Source organism: Oncorhynchus keta, chromosome 18 (assembly GCF_023373465.1).
Source record: "Oncorhynchus keta strain PuntledgeMale-10-30-2019 chromosome 18, Oket_V2, whole genome shotgun sequence".
NCBI classification, from domain to species: Eukaryota; Metazoa; Chordata; class Actinopteri; order Salmoniformes; family Salmonidae; genus Oncorhynchus; species Oncorhynchus keta.
This window is the reverse complement of record NC_068438.1, coordinates 52,323,814-52,341,816: the sequence shown is the minus strand read 5'-3', so window position 1 is coordinate 52,341,816 and position 18,003 is coordinate 52,323,814. Positions and strand designations below refer to the sequence as shown.

At 40.5% G+C, this 18,003-nt stretch overlaps 2 protein-coding genes and 2 long non-coding RNA genes across 12 annotated transcripts in view; 2 read left to right on the top strand and 2 right to left on the bottom strand.

Moving 5' to 3' along the window:
* The first annotated feature begins 5,414 nt into the window (after positions 1–5,414).
* On the top strand, positions 5,415–6,071 carry LOC127908972 (uncharacterized). Its single transcript, XR_008069345.1, has 3 exons — positions 5,415–5,628; positions 5,705–5,818; positions 5,933–6,071. It is a non-coding gene; the product is annotated as an uncharacterized LOC127908972 (long non-coding RNA).
* Positions 5,635–7,593, bottom strand: LOC127908967 (uncharacterized). Of its 8 annotated transcripts, XR_008069281.1 has the most exons (6): positions 7,345–7,593; positions 6,775–7,268; positions 6,585–6,736; positions 6,281–6,508; positions 5,868–6,242; positions 5,635–5,753 (listed from the first exon to the last, which is right to left on the bottom strand). It is a non-coding gene; the product is annotated as an uncharacterized LOC127908967 (long non-coding RNA). The 8 variants fall into 8 exon arrangements; XR_008069277.1 differs by having other exon boundaries at positions 6,319–6,508; positions 6,585–7,268; positions 7,345–7,591; XR_008069278.1 differs by having other exon boundaries at positions 5,868–6,204; positions 6,319–6,508; positions 6,585–7,268; positions 7,345–7,591.
* Positions 7,594–7,605: 12 nt separating this feature from the next.
* On the bottom strand, positions 7,606–12,272 carry LOC118397591 (cysteinyl leukotriene receptor 2). 2 transcript variants are annotated; one of them, XM_035792520.2, is made up of 2 exons: positions 12,067–12,272; positions 7,606–9,425 (listed from the first exon to the last, which is right to left on the bottom strand). In XM_035792520.2, exon 2 carries the CDS (start codon positions 9,393–9,395, stop codon positions 8,130–8,132), a length of 1,266 nt encoding a protein of 421 aa, XP_035648413.2. In that variant the 5' UTR covers positions 9,396–9,425; positions 12,067–12,272; the 3' UTR covers positions 7,606–8,129. The 2 variants fall into 2 exon arrangements, with proteins under 2 accessions (XP_035648413.2, XP_035648412.2); XM_035792519.2 differs by having other exon boundaries at positions 12,071–12,272.
* A 1,731-nt stretch (positions 12,273–14,003) lies between these two features.
* The window catches only part of rcbtb2 (regulator of chromosome condensation (RCC1) and BTB (POZ) domain containing protein 2), a 63,613-nt gene continuing 59,613 nt past the window's right edge, over positions 14,004–18,003 (top strand). Inside the window, exon 1 of the mRNA XM_052468858.1 lies at positions 14,004–14,127. Coding sequence (XP_052324818.1) covers positions 14,122–14,127 — 6 coding nt within the window. The 5' untranslated portion in view covers positions 14,004–14,121. The remainder of the gene's footprint in view (positions 14,128–18,003) is intronic.

Sequence of the window (18,003 nt, the reverse complement as noted above, 5' to 3'; positions counted from 1 at the left end):
GATAATTATTTTAATATGTTTATTATTTTCCAACAGAAAAAAAGAAGACGAAGATACAAACATTGACATCATTGTTGTGTTGAACGGGATGGCAAATGTACAGGACAAAACTAAACTCGCATATACAAAAATAAAAAATCCTATTAGGTGGTAGATATTATAAGCGGATAGTCATTACAAGCAGTGTGGTTAAACCACAAGCACATATTAAGTGGTATATAGTACACAGTAGCAGCAGATCATCATGAAGGGGCAAGAGACCATTTAACCAGTATCGGCTGACATATTTATTTTTATAACATTGGACTTCTATTGGAGGTATTGTATCGAATCTTCTCCATATGTATTACATCCCCTAAATCCCGTAACCACATTTCAAAGGTAGGTACAGTCTCCAATTTCCCAAATTACAACATGAGCCTTTTGGCTAATAGTCTTCCCTTCCTGGTAAATCCCCACCAACTGTAGCCAAACAGAGTGATCAATGGCTCTGGGACTATGACTCTTATCAAAGGCTTTAGATAAGCCCAGTAAGCATGTAACTAAGGACATGTCTAAAAATCAGTGGGTCAATGTCCCCCTCACCCTGATTGCACCTCTTGCACAGTGGTGAGGTCCCTTGGAATATTTTATGTAGTTTAAACCGTTGAGTAATTTAAACTGTGTAGGGAGCATCTTTAAGTGCACAAGGGGAGGCCAAAAACTTACAACAAGTGATCTCCATGACAACTGACCCCCCCCCCCTGACATGGGAGAGAAGTGATGACATGCACAAGATTCTCAGAGGATCAATTTTTTTTATAAATAATAACTTGCCTGTGCTACAGACAGCTATACATCTACTAATACAGAACGTGTAAAGACACAGTGTACTACTTTTGTGAGATTATAAAAAATGTTCTCCATAAAAAAAAATATATATATATATTATTGTTTTTTGTATAGTGATTTTTCAGTATCCCTTCTTCCCGCTGCTATGTAAGGAACTGGTATTGTTTGATGCAGCAAATAAAGATCGGGTCACCTCCAACAGCTGGTTAAGGCGCTTCCCACCATAAAGGCGACATCTTGGAGGCAGAAAGGACCTTATATCGGTGGACAGTTTGTCACCAAGCTACGAAATCGTCTGAGATCAGAGTCCATCAGCGCTCTTATGTTTTTTGAGAACGCACTTAAGAGAGAAGCTACACGTTCCCTAGCCCAATGTTGCACACTCAAATCCCCCTCATAAACATCCCAGATAGGCCATTATGTGTTACTGATAGGCTACTGTAGGCTCTTTTCACCTGTAATGTGTTTGTTATTCAAAATAATATTGTATGTAAGGGATATTCAACTTACCACCGGCCCTGTCAACCATTATTACGCACACCTGGACTTCATCATCACCTTGATTATCTTCTCTTTATTTATCCCTCTGTAGCCTCAGTCATCAGACAGTGTTGGTTTGTTTTCATGTTCAGTTCGCGTCTCCTGTTTTGGTCTCTTTTTTTGTAACTTGCATCAAACGCTCCTTCTGCTCCTGCTTCCTACCGAGTTTGATTATTTTCCACAGAAGCATAACGTCCTATCCCTTTAAAACCATGGCTGTAATTTAACACATTTGCCACTAGAAATGTGTTCTCAACATCCACTGGAGTAGCTCGCAAGTCTACTAGATAGCTACAGTCGTTACCGTGGTAAACATACAGACTTGCCAGTTTAGTTGACCAAACTATCCGTCCTAGTTCGCTATTATGAAAATCGAACTAAACAAAACAAATAGGATTTTCAATTAGACTTTTGCTTTCAAAAAGCAGCTCAAACAAAACTTGTAAAAAATTAAGTAATAGCCATTGAATTCCAAATATACCGTGGTAGGGGTATATGGCCAATAAACTGTAACGACCCAAAGCTAAAGGCTGTTAATTAAGCACAACGCAACACCTGGATACAGCCTTCGCCGTGGTGCCTTAGTGCTATTATAAACGAGTTATCAAGGTAATTAGAGCAGTAATACCCGTGGTATACGGTCTGATATACCACAGCTGTCAGGCAATCAGCATTCAGGGCTCTCACCACCCAGTTTATAAAGGGACATAATGCACGCTCTAGAATCCCCTTCAAGCCAATCGGAAAATAATGTACAACAATGCCATGGTATAATATATTTTATTATTTGTTAGGCTATTGTCATAGCCTGGCATATACACTGTGACTGCACATCATTTTGACCTGGAAGTTCATTTTCTAAGATAAATGTATCATCGTTTTTTTTTTTTTTACAAAGTCCTGAGCCCTCTGTCATTATTTATGCAGACAAAAATAAACACAACACAAGAGGAAATTTTACACAGGTCTCAAATGCAATAATCAGACTGTGGCTCAACTGTGTCAGCACTGTATAAACGTGCTCAACTGTGTCAGCACGGTATAAACGTGCTCAACTGTGTCAGCACGGTATAAACGTGCTCAACTGTGTCAGCACTGTATAAACGTGCTCAACTGTGTCAGCACTGTATAAACGTGCTCAACTGTGTCAGCACGGTATAAACGTGCTCAACTGTGTCAGCACGGTATAAACGTGCTCAACTGTGTCAGCACTGTATAAACGTGCTCAACTGTGTCAGCACTGTATAAACGTGCTCAACTGTGTCAGCACTGTATAAACGTGCTCAACTGTGTCAGCACTGTATAAACGTGCTCAACTGTGTCAGCACTGTATAAACGTGCTCAACTGTGTCAGCACTGTATAAACGTGCTCAACTGTGTCAGCACGGTACTCAACTGTGTCAGCACGGTACTCAACTGTGTCAGCACGGTACTCAACTGTGTCAGCACGGTACTCAACTGTGTCAGCACGGTACTCAACTGTATCAGCACGGTATAAACGTTCACAAAGCCTTGTATGTAAACGGTTGGAGTTTATTGTTGTGACTCGGTTTTAAATGCTTTAAATGGGCACTTCCTGTTTTTGCGGTATTTCCCAGGACTCTTGCGGATCAACTATAATTATTCCCGGTATAAATATTTACTAGATTTCCAGTCAAATATGAATCCCTACAATGGATGGCCATAGTTCACCTCTGATAGATTCATTATCAACAGTAACTCATATTCCACCGACCCTGTACTGCATTAGGGGGTAATAACACTGAATAGCAGTAAAAACCCACTAATAATTGTTTTAACTTATGTACATAATGTTGCTGCGACTGTGTCTTATGCCAGAAAATAACTTCTGGACATGAGAACAATGCAGGCAAACTTAAATCAGTTTTACCACATTTTTACCAGAATGTCACATATCCTAGACCACCTTTACTCTACACAGAGACGCATACAAAGCTCTCCCCACCCTCCATTTGGCAAATCTGACAATAATTCTATCCTCCTGATCCCTGCTGACAAGCAACAACTAAAGCAGGAAGTACCAGTTACTTGCTCAATACAGAAGTGGTCAGGTGACACGGATGCTACACTACAGGACGGTTTTGCACAGACAGGAATATGTTCCGGGATTCATCCAATGGCATTGAGGTGTATACCACCTCAGTCAACGGCTTCATCAATAAGTGCATCGATGACGTCGTCCCCACAGTGACTGTACGTACATATCCCAACCAGAAGCCATGGATTACAGGAAACATCCGCATCAAGCAAGAAGCTAGAGCTGCCGCTTTCAAGTAGCGGGACACTAATCCGGACACTTATAAGAAATCCCGCTATGCCCTCAGATGAACCATCCAACAATCAAAGCGTCAATACAGGACTAAGACTGAATCCTACTACACCGGCTCTGACACTCGTTGGATGTGGCAGGGCCTGAAAACTATTACGGATTACAAAAAGAAACCCAGACGCGAGCTGCCCAGTGACGCGAGCCTACTAGACAAGCTAAATTCCTTTTATGCTCACTTCGAGGATAGCAACACTGAAGCATGGACGAGAGCACCAGCTGTTCTGGAGGACTGTGTGATAACGCTCTCGGCAGCCGATGTGAACAAAACCTTGAAACAGGTCAACATTCACAAAGCCGCTGGGCCAGACGGATTACCAGGATGTGTACTCAAAGCATGCGTGGACCAACTGTCAAGTGTCTTCACTGACATTTTCAATCTCTCCCTGACCAAGTCTGTAATACCTACATGTTTCAAGCAGACCAACATAGTCCCTGTGCCCAAGGAAGCGACGGTAACCTGCCTGAATGATTACCTCACGTCGGTAGCCATTAAGTGCTTTAAAAGGCTGATCATGGCTCACATTATCAGCATTCTCCAATTTGCATACCGCCCCAACAGATCCACAGATGATGCAATCTCTATTGCACTCCACACTGCCCTTTCTCATCTGGACAAAAGGAACATCTATGTGAGAATGCTGTTCATTGACTACAGCTCAGCGTTCAACACTATAGTGCCCAAGAAGCTCATCACTAAGCTAAGGACTCTGGGACTAAACACCTCCCTCTGCAACTAGATCCTGGACTTCCTGATGGGCCGCCCCCCAGGTGGTAAGAGTAGGCAATGCTGATTCTTAACACTGGAGCCCCTCAGGGGTGTGTACTTAGCCCCCTCCAGTATTCCCTGTTGACCCACGACTGCATGGCCAAACACGACTCCAACACCATCGTTAAGTTTGCTGACGACACAACAGTGGTAGGCCTGATCACCGACAACGATGACACGGCCTATAAGGAGGAGGTAAAATAATTTGTAGTGTGGTGCCATGACAACAAAATCTCCCTCAATGTGAGCAAGACAAAGGAGCTCATCGTGGACTACAGGAAAAGGCGGGCCAAACAGTCCCCCATTAACATCAACAGGGCTGTAGTGGAGTGTTTCAAGTTCCTTGATCTCAACATCAATGAACTATCCATGGTCCAAACATATCAACACAGTCGTGAAGAGGGTACAACAATGCTTATTCCCCCTCAGGAGACTGAAAAGATCTGGCACGGGTCCCAAGATCCTCAAAAGGTTCTACAGCTGCACCATCGAGAGCATCCTGACCGTTTGCATCACTGCCTGGTACGGCGACTGCTCTGCATTCGACCGTAAGGCATTACAGAGGGTAGTGTAAACGGTCCAGTACATCACTGGGGCCGAGCTTCCTGCCATCCAGGATCTCTATACCAGGCGGTGTCAGAGGAAAGCCCAGAAAATGGTCAGAGACTCCAGTCACCCAAGTTGTAGACTGTTCTCTCTGCTACCGCATGACAAGCACCCGGAGCACCAAGTCTAGGTCCAAAAGGCTCCTCAACAGCTTCTACCCCCAAGCCATAAGACTGCTGAACAATTAATACAACCTCCTTTTTTTGTACACTGCTGCTACTCGCTGTTTATTATCTATGCATAGTCACTTCACTCCCACCTACATGTACAAATTACCTCGACTAACCTGTACCCCTGCACACTGACTCGGTACCGGTGCCCCCTGTATATAGCCTCGTTATTGTCATTCTTATTGTGTTACTTTTTATTATAACTTTTTTATTTTAGTCTACTTGGTAAATATTTTCTTAACCAACACTACAGTTCAAGAAGAGGGCTGGTCAGTAAGCATTTCGCGCTAAGGTCTACACTTGTTGTATTCGGCATTTCACTGTATGGTCTACTACACTTGTTGTATTCGGCATTTCACTGTAAGGTCTACTACACTTGTTGTATTCGGCATTTCACTGTAAAGTCTACTACACCTGTTGTATTCGGCATTTCACTGTAAGGTCTACTACACTTGTTGTATTCGGCATTTCACTGTAAGGTCTACTACACCTGTTGTATTCAGCATTTCACTGTAAGGTCTACTACACCTGCTGTATTCGGCATTTCACTGTAAGGTCTACTACACTTGTTGTATTCGGCATTTCACTGTAAAGTCTACTACACCTGTTGTATTCGGCATTTCACTGTAAGGTCTACTACACTTGTTGTATTCGGCATTTCACTGTAAGGTCTACTACACTTGTTGTATTCGGCATTTCACTGTAAGGTCTACTACACCTGTTGTATTCGGCATTTCACTGTAAGGTCTACTACACTTGTTGTATTCGGCATTTCACTGTAAGGTCTACTACACCTGTTGTATTCGGCATTTCACTGTAAGGTCTACTACACCTGTTGTATTCAGCACTGTAAGGTCTACTACACCTGTTGTATTCAGCATTTCACTGTGAGGTCTACTACACCTGTTGTATTCGGCATTTCACTGTGAGGTCTACTACACCTGTTGTATTCAGCATTTCACTGTGAGGTCTACTACACCTGTTGTATTCAGCATTTCACTATGAGGTCTACTACACCTGTTGTATTCGGCATTTCACTGTGAGGTCTACTACACCTGTTGTATTCGGCATTTCACTGTGAGGTCTACTACACCTGTTGTATTCAGCATTTCACTGTGAGGTCTACTACACCTGTTGTATTCGGCATTTCACTGTGAGGTCTACTACACCTGTTGTATTCAGCATTTCACTGTAAGGTCTACTACACCTGTTGTATTCAGCATTTCACTGTAAGGTCTACTACACCTGTTGTATTCAGCATTTCACTGTGAGGTCTACTACACCTGTTGTATTCAGCATTTCACTGTGAGGTCTACTACACCTGTTGTATTCAGCATTTCACTGTAAGGTCTACTACACCTGTTGTATTCGGCATTTCACTGTGAGGTCTACTACACCTGTTGTATTCAGCATTTCACTGTAAGGTCTACTACACCTGTTGTATTCAGCATTTCACTGTAAGGTCTACTACACCTGTTGTATTCAGCATTTCACTGTAAGGTCTACTACACCTGTTGTATTCGGCATTTCACTGTGAGGTCTACTACACCTGTTGTATTCAGCATTTCACTGTAAGGTCTACTACACCTGTTGTATTCAGCATTTCACTGTAAGGTCTACTACACCTGTTGTATTCAGCATTTCACTGTAAGGTCTACTACACCTGTTGTATTCAGCATTTCACTGTGAGGTCTACTACACCTGTTGTATTCAGCATTTCACTGTAAGGTCTACTACACCTGTTGTATTCAGCATTTCACTGTGAGGTCTACTACACCTGTTGTATTCAGCATTTCACTGTGAGGTCTACTACACCTGTTGTATTCAGCATTTCACTGTGAGGTCTACTACACCTGTTGTATTCAGCATTTCACTGTGAGGTCTACTACACCTGTTGTATTCAGCATTTCACTGTGAGGTCTACTACACCTGTTGTATTCAGCATTTCACTGTAAGGTCTACTACACCTGTTGTATTCAGCATTTCACTGTGAGGTCTACTACACCTGTTGTATTCAGCATTTCAGTGTAAGGTCTACTACACCTGTTGTATTCAGCATTTCACTGTAAGGTCTACTACACCTGTTGTATTCAGCATTTCACTGTGAGGTCTACTACACCTGTTGTATTCAGCATTTCACTGTAAGGTCTACTACACCTGTTGTATTCTGCATTTCACTGTGAGGTCTACTACACCTGTTGTATTCAGCATTTCACTGTGAGGTCTACTACACCTGTTGTATTCAGCATTTCACTGTGAGGTCTACTACACCTGTTGTATTCATCATTTCACTGTAAGGTCTACTACACCTGTTGTATTCAGCATTTCACTGTAAGGTCTACTACACCTGTTGTAGTCAGCATTTCACTGTGAGGTCTACTACACCTGTTGTATTCAGCATTTCACTGTAAGGTCTACTACACCTGTTGTATTCAGCATTTCACTGTAAGGTTTTTGTTTGACGTGACCTCTACTTTATCACTCATTCATGCTGATTGGTGCTTTCCATTCAGAACCTACAGAGCTGTCCAATCCTGTCAGTCTGTACCCTGCCAATGGTGGGTGTGTCTGGTTTCTCCAGAAGTTGCTGTTTGAACATGACCAAGGTAAATGTTATATATTGCAACGGTTCAGGCTTGGACAAGTCACAGAATATTCTGATAGTAAACCTGTTGGCCAACAACAATTACATTAAAAATAATTCATGAGGAGGGGACTGGATACACACACAGTGGGACACATAATTTGTATTGATATACCTAGCTGTAAATTGCCTTCTAGGGTTGTCAACAGAAAATAACCATCTCTAGAGTTTCTTCTCAAAGCCATCAAATATAGTCATATTTCACTTCCAACCTGTCCCAGGCTAACTATCAGGTCTGGAGCTGTTTGGAGTGTTTAGTTCCTGTAGCTCTGATGTCAGACGTGTTCCTTCCTGTAGCTCTGATGTCAGACGTGTTCCTTCCTGTAGCTCTGATGTCAGACGTGTTCCTTCCTGTAGCTCTGATGTCAGACGTGTTCCTTCCTGTAGCTCTGATGTCAGACGTGTTCCTTCCTGTAGCTCTGATGTCAGACGTGTTCCTTCCTGTAGCTCTGATGTCAGACGTGTTCCTTCCTGTAGCTCTGATGTCAGACCCTTCATCTTTCCCTCTGTCTTAGCCAATGACTTTGCCTCCGTCTCTTTGTAAGCACCCTGACAGAAAAGCCTGAAGTTCTCTCCAACGAAGAAATAAAGAAGTGGGTCCAAGCAGCTGTTCATCGCTGCCAGACACAAAGTGAGCACAGCTGTTTTGCGTACACGCTCTATGTACCTACAGGAACCTCCATACCCTTTATCCCTCACCTGCATCTCAGCTTCCAGGAAGACAGTCCGCATGACGTGGTAGGGCAGGAAACACACTAGGAAGATGCTAAGGACTATTACAACCAGGGACATGGACTTCTTGTATTGGGATTTCGGCCTTCCTTCAACCTTCCTCAGCTTCAGCAGGCTACGCACCACAAATATGTAACAGATAGAGATCACTGCAAAGGGCAGGATGAAGCCCAGAAGTAAGGTGGCATGGTTGGCTATGATCAGTGTGCGGATGTGAATGAGTTTGTATTCTGGATTAAGCTCCAAGCACCTGGTTCTACCATAAGCATCTGTGACGGTCCCTGAAGTCAGCATAGGGATGGAGGCTAGCGACACCAACAGCCAGACCAAAATACAGACCAGCCAGGAATTACGGCTATTCTGCATGCTCATATACCTGTACGGCCGGGTGATTGCCACAAAACGAACCACACTCAGCACCGTGAGGAAGTAGATGCTCCCGTACATGTTGATGTAGAAGATGTAGGACATAACGCGACAGGCGATGTCTCCAAACACCCAGCTAGATTCCATGTAGTAGTAGTAGGCCCGGAGTGGCAGGGAGCACACCAGCATCAAGTCTGACACCAGCAGGTTGACCATGTACAGGTTTACGGGAGTAAACGTTTTCTTACTCCTCCAGACACTGACGAAGAAGCAGAGGGAGATGAGGTTGAAGGTGAGGCCGAGGAGGAAGATGACTAGGTATATGGGTGGGTAGACTCTGTGTTTGAACATGCTGATGGAGCAGTCAGAGGACAAGTTTCCATCTTCCATGATGACTGATTTATTCACTTTAGATTCCTCCTAAAACATGGAGAAAGAAAGGGAGAGAGAGAGAGAGAGAACGAGGCAGAGGGGAGAGAGAGAGAGAGAGAGAGAACGAGGTAGAGAGAGAGAGAAAGAAAGGGAGAGAGAGAGAGAACGAGGTAGAGAGAGAGAGAGAGACAGAACGAGGCAGAGAGAGAGAGAGAGAGAGAGAGAGAGAGAGAGAGAGAGAGAGAGAGAGAGAGAGAGAGAGAGAGAGAGAGAGAACGAGGCAGAGAGAGAACGAGGTAGAGAGAGAGAGAGAACGAGGTAGAGAGAGAGAGAGAGAGAGAGAGAGAGAGAGAGAGAGAGAGAGAGAGACGAGGAGAGAGAGAGAGAGAGAACGAGGTAGAGAGAGAGAGACAGAACGAGGCAGAGAGAGAGAGAGAGAGAGAGAGAGAGAGAGAGAGAGAGAGAGAACGAGGCAGAGAGCAGAGAGAGAGAGAGAGAGAGAGAGAGAGAGAGAGAGAGAGAGAGAACGAGGCAGAGAGAGAGAGAGAGAGAGAGACAGAACGAGGCAGAGAGAGAAAGAAAGAGAACGAGGCAGAGAGAGAGAGAGACAGAACGAGGCAGAGAGAGAGAGAGAGAGAGAGAGAGAGAGAGAGAGAGAGAGAGAGAGAGACAGAACGAGGCAGAGAGAGAAAGAAAGAGAACGAGGTAGAGAGAGAGAGAGAGAGAGAGAACGAGGTAGAGAGAGAACGAGGTAGAGAGAGAGAGAGAGAGAGAGAGAGAGAGAGAGAGAGAGAGAGAGAGAGAGAGAGACGAGTAGAGAGAGAGAGAGAGAGAGAGAACGAGGTAGAGAGAGAGAGACAGAACGAGGCAGAGAGGTAGAGAGAGAGAGAGAGAACGAGGCAGAGAGAGAGAGAGAGAGAGAACGAGAGAGAGAGAGAGAGAGAGAGAGAGAGAGAGAGAGAGAGAGAGAGAGAGAACGAGGCAGAGAGAGAACGAGGTAGAGAGAGAGAGAGAACGAGGTAGAGAGAGAGAGAGAGAGAGAGAGAGAGAGAGAGAGAGAGAACGAGGTAGAGAGAGAGAGAGAGAGAGAGAGAACGAGGTAGAGAGAGAGAGACAGAACGAGGCAGAGAGAGAGAGAGAGAGAGAGAGAGAGAGAGAGAGAGAGAGAGAGAGAGAGAGAGAGAGAGAGAGAGAGAGAGAGAGAGAGAGAACGAGGCAGAGGGAGAGAGAGAGAGAGAACGAGGCAGAGAGAGAGAGAGAGAGAGAGAGAGACAGAACGAGGCAGAGAGAGAAAGAAAGAGAACGAGGCAGAGAGAGAGAGAGACAGAACGAGGCAGGAGAGAGAGAGAGAGAGAGAGAGAGAGAGAGAGAGAGAGAGAGAGAGAGAGAGAGAGAGAGAGACAGAACGAGGCAGAGAGAGAAAGAAAGAGAACGAGGTAGAGAGAGAGAGAGAGAACGAGGTAGAGAGAGAACGAGGTAGAGAGAGAGAGAGAACGAGGTAGAGAGAGAGAGAGAGAGAGAGAGAGAGAGAGAGAGAGAGAGAGAGAGAGAGAGAGACGAGGTAGAGAGAGAGAGAGAACGAGGCAGAGAGAGAGAGAGAGAGAGAGAACGAGGCAGAGAGAGAGAGAGAGAGAGAGAGAGAGAGAGAGAGAGAGAGAGAGAGAGAGAGAGAGAGAGAGAGAACGAGGAGAAGAGAGAGAGAGAGAGAGAGAGAGAGAGACAGAACGAGGCAGAGAGAGAAAGAAAGAGAACGAGGCAGAGAGAGAGAGAGACAGAACGAGGCAGAGAGAGAGAGAGAGAGAACGAGGCAGAGAGAGAGAGAGAAAGAGAAAGAGGCAGAGTGAGAGATCAGTTTATTAGGATCCCCATTAGCTGTTGCTACATGCACTATTCCTTGAATTCCTTGAGTCCACACAAAAAAGAGAGTGATGTAATGGGGGGGTGATGACAACAGTTACACAGCAGCACAAAGTGTTCCTCAGCAGGTGAAAGAATTCACACGGAAGTTTACTCACTCGCTCCGCTTTCAGACTACAAGAGTGTTTCAAAGCCTTACCTCATATCTGTGGTTGTCACAATACTTTTTTTTAGACTTCTAAATACCATTTCCTTTCATCCTGTTGACACATTACCATCACTAGTAATAGAATAGTAATAGAAACCCCAAACCTGTTCAGTTATCACTGATCTACCACATCGTCTGGGGCCGCAATTGAGTTTTGCTTCTCCAAAGTCAAACATTCTCAAATACCACAGTCCCCCCTGACCTGCACTGTAAACATGCTTTCACTTGTGATAAGGAAGAATTCTTAACAATAACAACTGAGAGAACGAGAAATAGTGGGAGAAGAGAGTGATTAACCCTTAAGTCAATTTTAAAAAGAAGAAGAAGAACAGCAGAACAATAACTAAAAATGGTTAAAAAAAAAATACTTTTTTACTTTAATACTGTTACCTGCGAAAATACTTCACACCCCCATCCCATGGACTCTCAATATTGTAAGAATTGTCCCATAACACAGCATTTAGAAGCTTTAAATACTCAATAGTTTGTGTGTGTATTTTTTTAATAATCTTCCATACACATTGTACAACACATTCTGTAGCAAATGTAAAAACAGATGTCAATAAGCTGCAACAACAATCAATCTTAATTAAAACAAAAAATTGACCATGATTTGATTTGTACCTACTGTGATACACTAATGATGAGAAGCACCCTGAACTTTTCAGTCAACGCTGTCTTGACGATCAAGCAGCTGTTCATCTCAGATCCAGGGGTGAACTGCCACAGCGAGACTTCATTCCAGAGTGGAGTAGGCTGAGCTGAGGACTGTTGTTTACAGGATCAACCCTAGATGCACTTGACTTTCTGTCTCCCCGGTTGGTAGTTTCATAATATGTTGTCGTTCACCCCGCCCATTTAGTTTGGCTCTTCCAGTAAAGCTACATATGTCCTTTTAAAGATGAAATTGAAAAAAGACACCTGTATAGCCCCCGCCTCCCTCCCCAGCATTCCTAGTTGCCAGACACTAAGTAAAGAGGATGTGTCTAAACGTGTGTCTGTATGGCCTGTATTTCTGCTTTCATGAACACTTGCTTATTGACTTTCCATTTTCAAAACTTTGTTTATTTGTTGGTGAGACAAATACTTTTTCTGCAACAACAAATCAGCCAATAAATCAATTCATTGTTATTATTATAAACTCCGGTGGCTGGTTTATGACTACAGTCGGAGACATTCTCTTCACACAGTGTACAGTAGACCGGTGTCCTCAGAGATTTGCTAAGGATGGAAAATAAATAAATTCATACACATCCATTGATCCAAAGTAAACAACCAGATGAAAACCCCTGATGTTAGGCCTATACGGAGGATAGACTTTTTTACTTGAGAAGTACTTCCTTTCCAGTAGCTTAAATGACATGTTTGTGCATGGTTACTGAGAAACACAAACCTATGGCTTGCAGATCAAATCTTGGGTACATTTTATTTTTTCCCCTTTAGGTAACCAAAAACTGGATTATTGGACATTTAGATATTCTAGTAATCAATTAATGTAAGGCAGGGGTGAAATATATTATGTAATGTTTACTTAAAAGGTAAATATATTATGTAATGTTTACTTAAAAGGTAAATATATTATGTAATGTTTACTTAAAAGGTAAATATATTATGTAATGTTTACTTAAAAGGTAAATCTATTATGTTATGGGTACCAAAAGGGAAGAAAAAAAAGATTGTGCCAAGATTCTCTTATCTTAAATATACTGTAAGTATCTCTCAATAACCCTTCGCTGACATGTATTTTAGGCTCCGATGTATATAAACCCGGGATAGTTGATGCTGTGTATTGGCAATTAAGAGGCTTTGAAGTCACTAGTCGGCCTCCATGGGAATGAATGGAATTCTACAGTATTTCAATTTAACGTTTCAAGGACTAAATTACATTTATTTAAGTATTGTTTTGTTGTCGTTGGGACGGTAACATTAGTACTCTCTCTCTAGGAAAATGTTTTGATATATTTTTTCATTTTTAAAACTGTTTAGCTCACATACATTTTAAAGTATGCATTTAAGTGTTTGTAATAGAATAGACGTGGCAAAAACGAATGTAGACATTAATAAATGCATTTCTATTATCTATAGCTTCCAAAATATGTTGTACACGGGTGGAGGTGCGGTGGCTACAAAGCAGCCCCCTTAAAATCGTCTTGTCTACATATAAAACACATATTTTAGGCTACTGGAAAGGAATTATTTCAAATCAACCTGTAGCAGTGTGCCCATCAATCACATCTTGCTGACGAATGCGCAGGACGGATGTGCTTGAATGTAAACACGAACGAGAACGCCCCCATCGAGGAAGATATGAACTCGGCAGTCAACTTGTACTGTCTGAATAGTAAGTGATGGGACGTTCGGACCTTTTTACTGACTGATCTTGTCGACTCATTCAGTCAAAAGAACGAATCTTTCGACTCATTTCGTCCATTTGAGTAAATAATGCATAGGACCCTCTACCGATGAATGATGAACTGGAAATTCGTCATGATTTTACAAGTCTCTCGTTCACCACAAGGGGTTTATTGGAGCTGTTATTTGTGACTGAGACTTGTAAAAAAGTGTGCTTTAATAAACAATGTGCATGTATTTGTTGATACATTTGAAAGCAGGTCTAGTTGTGTCAGCAGCCGGACTAGATTGTGAACGACTCCTGGTGGAAGGCATTGCCTGACTGCTATGAAGGTGATTATGGTTCAACACCCCAAACGATTCGTTCTCGAGTTCGTTGACAAAGGGAGGTATGTTTAGTGGTATATTTTGGTTCCACACAAAGCTGTGTCCATCATAACATTCAATAATACACGAATTGCATCCATTGTTGCACCATGTGAACAATTATCAGCTCAAAACATGTTTTATTTACTTTTTTTTTCCCGGTGGAGTGCGTATTTATCCTGTTTTAATGATTTAATTGAGGCCTGACAGCAGGTCAAACGAACAACTAAAATGATTGAGTCACTCGGGAAAATAAATCATGAATCATGAATCAGTAATAAAAAAAAGAGTCGTTCGTGAACTGCACATCTCTACTGAATAGCCAAGCAGCTTCCTCGGCTAGAGAGAGAAAGGGATCCGCACTGTATTGTCACGGTTGGTTGGCACGCAACCATCCTCTGTCCTCTAGAAGAAATGTGATCGCTTTTTTTTAACTCGATTTGCCACATGAAGATGTTAGGGAGTCGCCGACATCACCGTCTGAACCGACGACATCGTTGACGAAAAAGCACAACGACGCCGGGGTAAGCTATGCTAACTAGCGTACGCTACTTTAGAAAACATCTTCGACTAACGTTATCCGAGTCTTGTTTACGTTGGAGTCAGTCTGTCAGTCATAGTATAAACATCTAGAATGACATTCAATAACTAAGCAATTTTTAGTGTGTTTTTTTTTTTTTTTTTTTTGGCGTTAACTTAGCCACTACAGTTTCTAAATTACGTGTTTCTGCGCATGATCTTAGCGCGCCAACGTCGCCATGACATCGCCTACAAAGTGTGACTCGGGGGCGTGTCAGTTCCTGCTTATCTTCATACCTCCTACTGTACTATCTTTGGTCTCACTAGCTTAGCGTAGAGGATAAACTCTCAAAAAGATTTACTTGAGAGGCGACAAGAGTGGGCAAACTGGAAAGCCCGACGTAAACACAGGGAATAGGTAGCCACTATGAATCCGAGAGTGGAAGACTCCTCTCTCTCTTTCTGTCTCTCTCTTTCTGTCTGTCTGTCTCTCTTTCTGTCTGTCTCTCTTTCTGTCTGTCTGTCTCTCTTTCTGTCTCTCTTTCTGTCTCTCTTTCTGTCTGTCTGTCTGTCTCTCTTTCTGTCTGTCTGTCTCTCTTTCTGTCTGTCTCTCTTTCTGTCTGTCTGTCTTTCTTTCTGTCTGTCTCTTTCTGTCTGTCTCTTTCTGTCTGTCTCTCTTTCTGTCTCTCTTTCTGTCTGTCTCTTTCTGTCTCTGTCTGTCTTTCTGTCTCTCTTTCTGTCTCTCTCTTCTGTCTGTCTCTCTCTTTCTGTCTGTCTCTCTCTTTTTGTCTGTCTCTCTTTTTGTCTGTCTCTCTTTCTGTCTGTCTCTCTCTCTGTCTGTCTGTCTGTCTGTCTGTCTGTCTGTCTGTCTGTCTGTCTGTCTCTCTCTCTCTCTCTGTCTGTCTCTCTTTCTGTCTCTCTCTTTCTGTCTCTCTCTTTCTGTCTCTCTCTTTCTGTCTGTCTCTCTTTTTGTCTGTCTCTCTCTTTTGTCTGTCTCTCTCTTTTGTCTGTCTCTGTCTGTCTCTCTTTCTGTCTGTCTCTCTTTCTGTCTGTCTCTCTTTCTGTCTGTCTCTCTTTCTGTCTGTCTCTCTTTCTGTCTGTCTCTCTATCTGTCTCTTTGTCTTTCTCTCTCTCTCTCTCTCTCTTTCTGTCTGTCTCTCTTTCTGTCTGTCTCTCTGTCTGTCTCTTTGTCTTTCTCTCTCTCGTCTCTTAACAGGCTTCCCATTTGTGAACAGTTCAATCCCAAGTCAGACTGTTGAATATACTTCATTAGAATGTACTTTACTTGTTGTCTGATGATTTTTGACTCCTTTTGTTTCATGTAGGAGGTAATCTGAGACAAAATAGCCACACAGTAGTGTTCTTAAACCGTATTTCAGTGTGCTGGTCTGTATTTCAGAGCTCAAATGTAATAAATAAATAAAAAATACATTAGTCTCAGTATGACTCCCTGATAAAAATACAGGTTAAATAAAAATGTCGGTTTTTACCCGTACAAAAAAGATTGCTGTTTTGAAACTGAATTAAAAGTGCTGTAACTGCAGTTGACTGTGGTATTTTGGATGCAGTAATTGCAGAATTATTAAATTATTATTATTATTGTAATTTATTTTACTTATTATACTTATTATAATTATTATACTTATTATACTTACTATACTTATACTTACTATACTTACTATACTTATTATACTTACTATACTTACTATACTTACTATACTTATTATATTTATTATACTTACTAACTTATTATATTTATTATACTATACTTATTATACTTATTATACTTATTATACTTATTATACTATACTTATTATACTTATTATACTTATTATACTTATTATACTTATTATACTTACTATACTTATTATACTTACTATACTTATTATACTTACTATACTTATTATACTTATTATACTTATTATACTTATTATACTTACTATACTTATTATACTTATTATACTTACTATACTTATTATACTTACTATACTTATTATACTTACTATACTTACTATACTTACTATACTTATTATACTTACTATACTTATTATACTTACTATACTTACTATACTTATTATACTTACTATACTTATTATACTTACTATACTTACTATACTTATTATACTTATTATACTTACTATACTTACTATACTTATTATACTTATTATACTTTTATACTTATTATACTTACTATACTTATTATATTTACTATACTTATTATACTTATTATACTTATTATACTTACTATACTTATTATATTTATTATACTTACTATACTTACTATACTTACTATACTTATTATACTTACTATACTTATTATACTTATTATACTTATTATACTTACTATACTTATTATACTTACTATACTTATTATACTTACTATACTTATTATACTTATTATACTTACTATACTTACTATACTTACTATACTTATACTTATTATACTTACTATACTTATTATACTTACTATACTTATTATACTTACTATACTTATTATACTTACTATACTTACTATACTTATTATATTTACTATACTTATTATACTTACTATACTTACTATACTTATTATACTTACTATACTTATTATACTTATTATACTTACTATACTTATTATACTTACTATACTTATTATATTTACTATACTTACTATACTTATTATACTTATTATACTTATTATACTTATACTTACTATACTTATTATACTTACTATACTTATTATACTTATACTTATTATACTTACTATACTTATTATATTTACTATACTTATTATACTTACTATACTTATTATACTTATTATACTTATTATACTTACTATACTTACTATACTTATTATACTTACTATACTTACTATACTTATTATACTTACTATACTTATTATACTTACTATACTTATTATACTTACTATACTTACTATACTTATTATACTTACTATACTTATTATACTTACTATACTTACTATACTTACTATACTTATTATACTTACTTATTATTAACTTTATTATACTGCATTAAAAATAACACCAACAATAACACGTTCGGTTACATTCAGATATTGTTTACATATTGTGCGTCGTGAAAAATCCGTCAGGAGGTGAGAAACACAAGCAAACAGAACCTACCAGCACATGGTTACTATGGTTACTATGGTTACTATGGTTACTGTATCGCCACCTCCTACCGCCAAAAAAGGACAGACAACCGGTGAAGTACGTGTTTAAATATTCTATTCAACATTCTGGCTTGTACAGACTTGACCTTTTCTCTTTTAAAAATATATTTTTGTATTTTTTTTTACAGTGACTTCTTTCAGACTGTTATCAATGG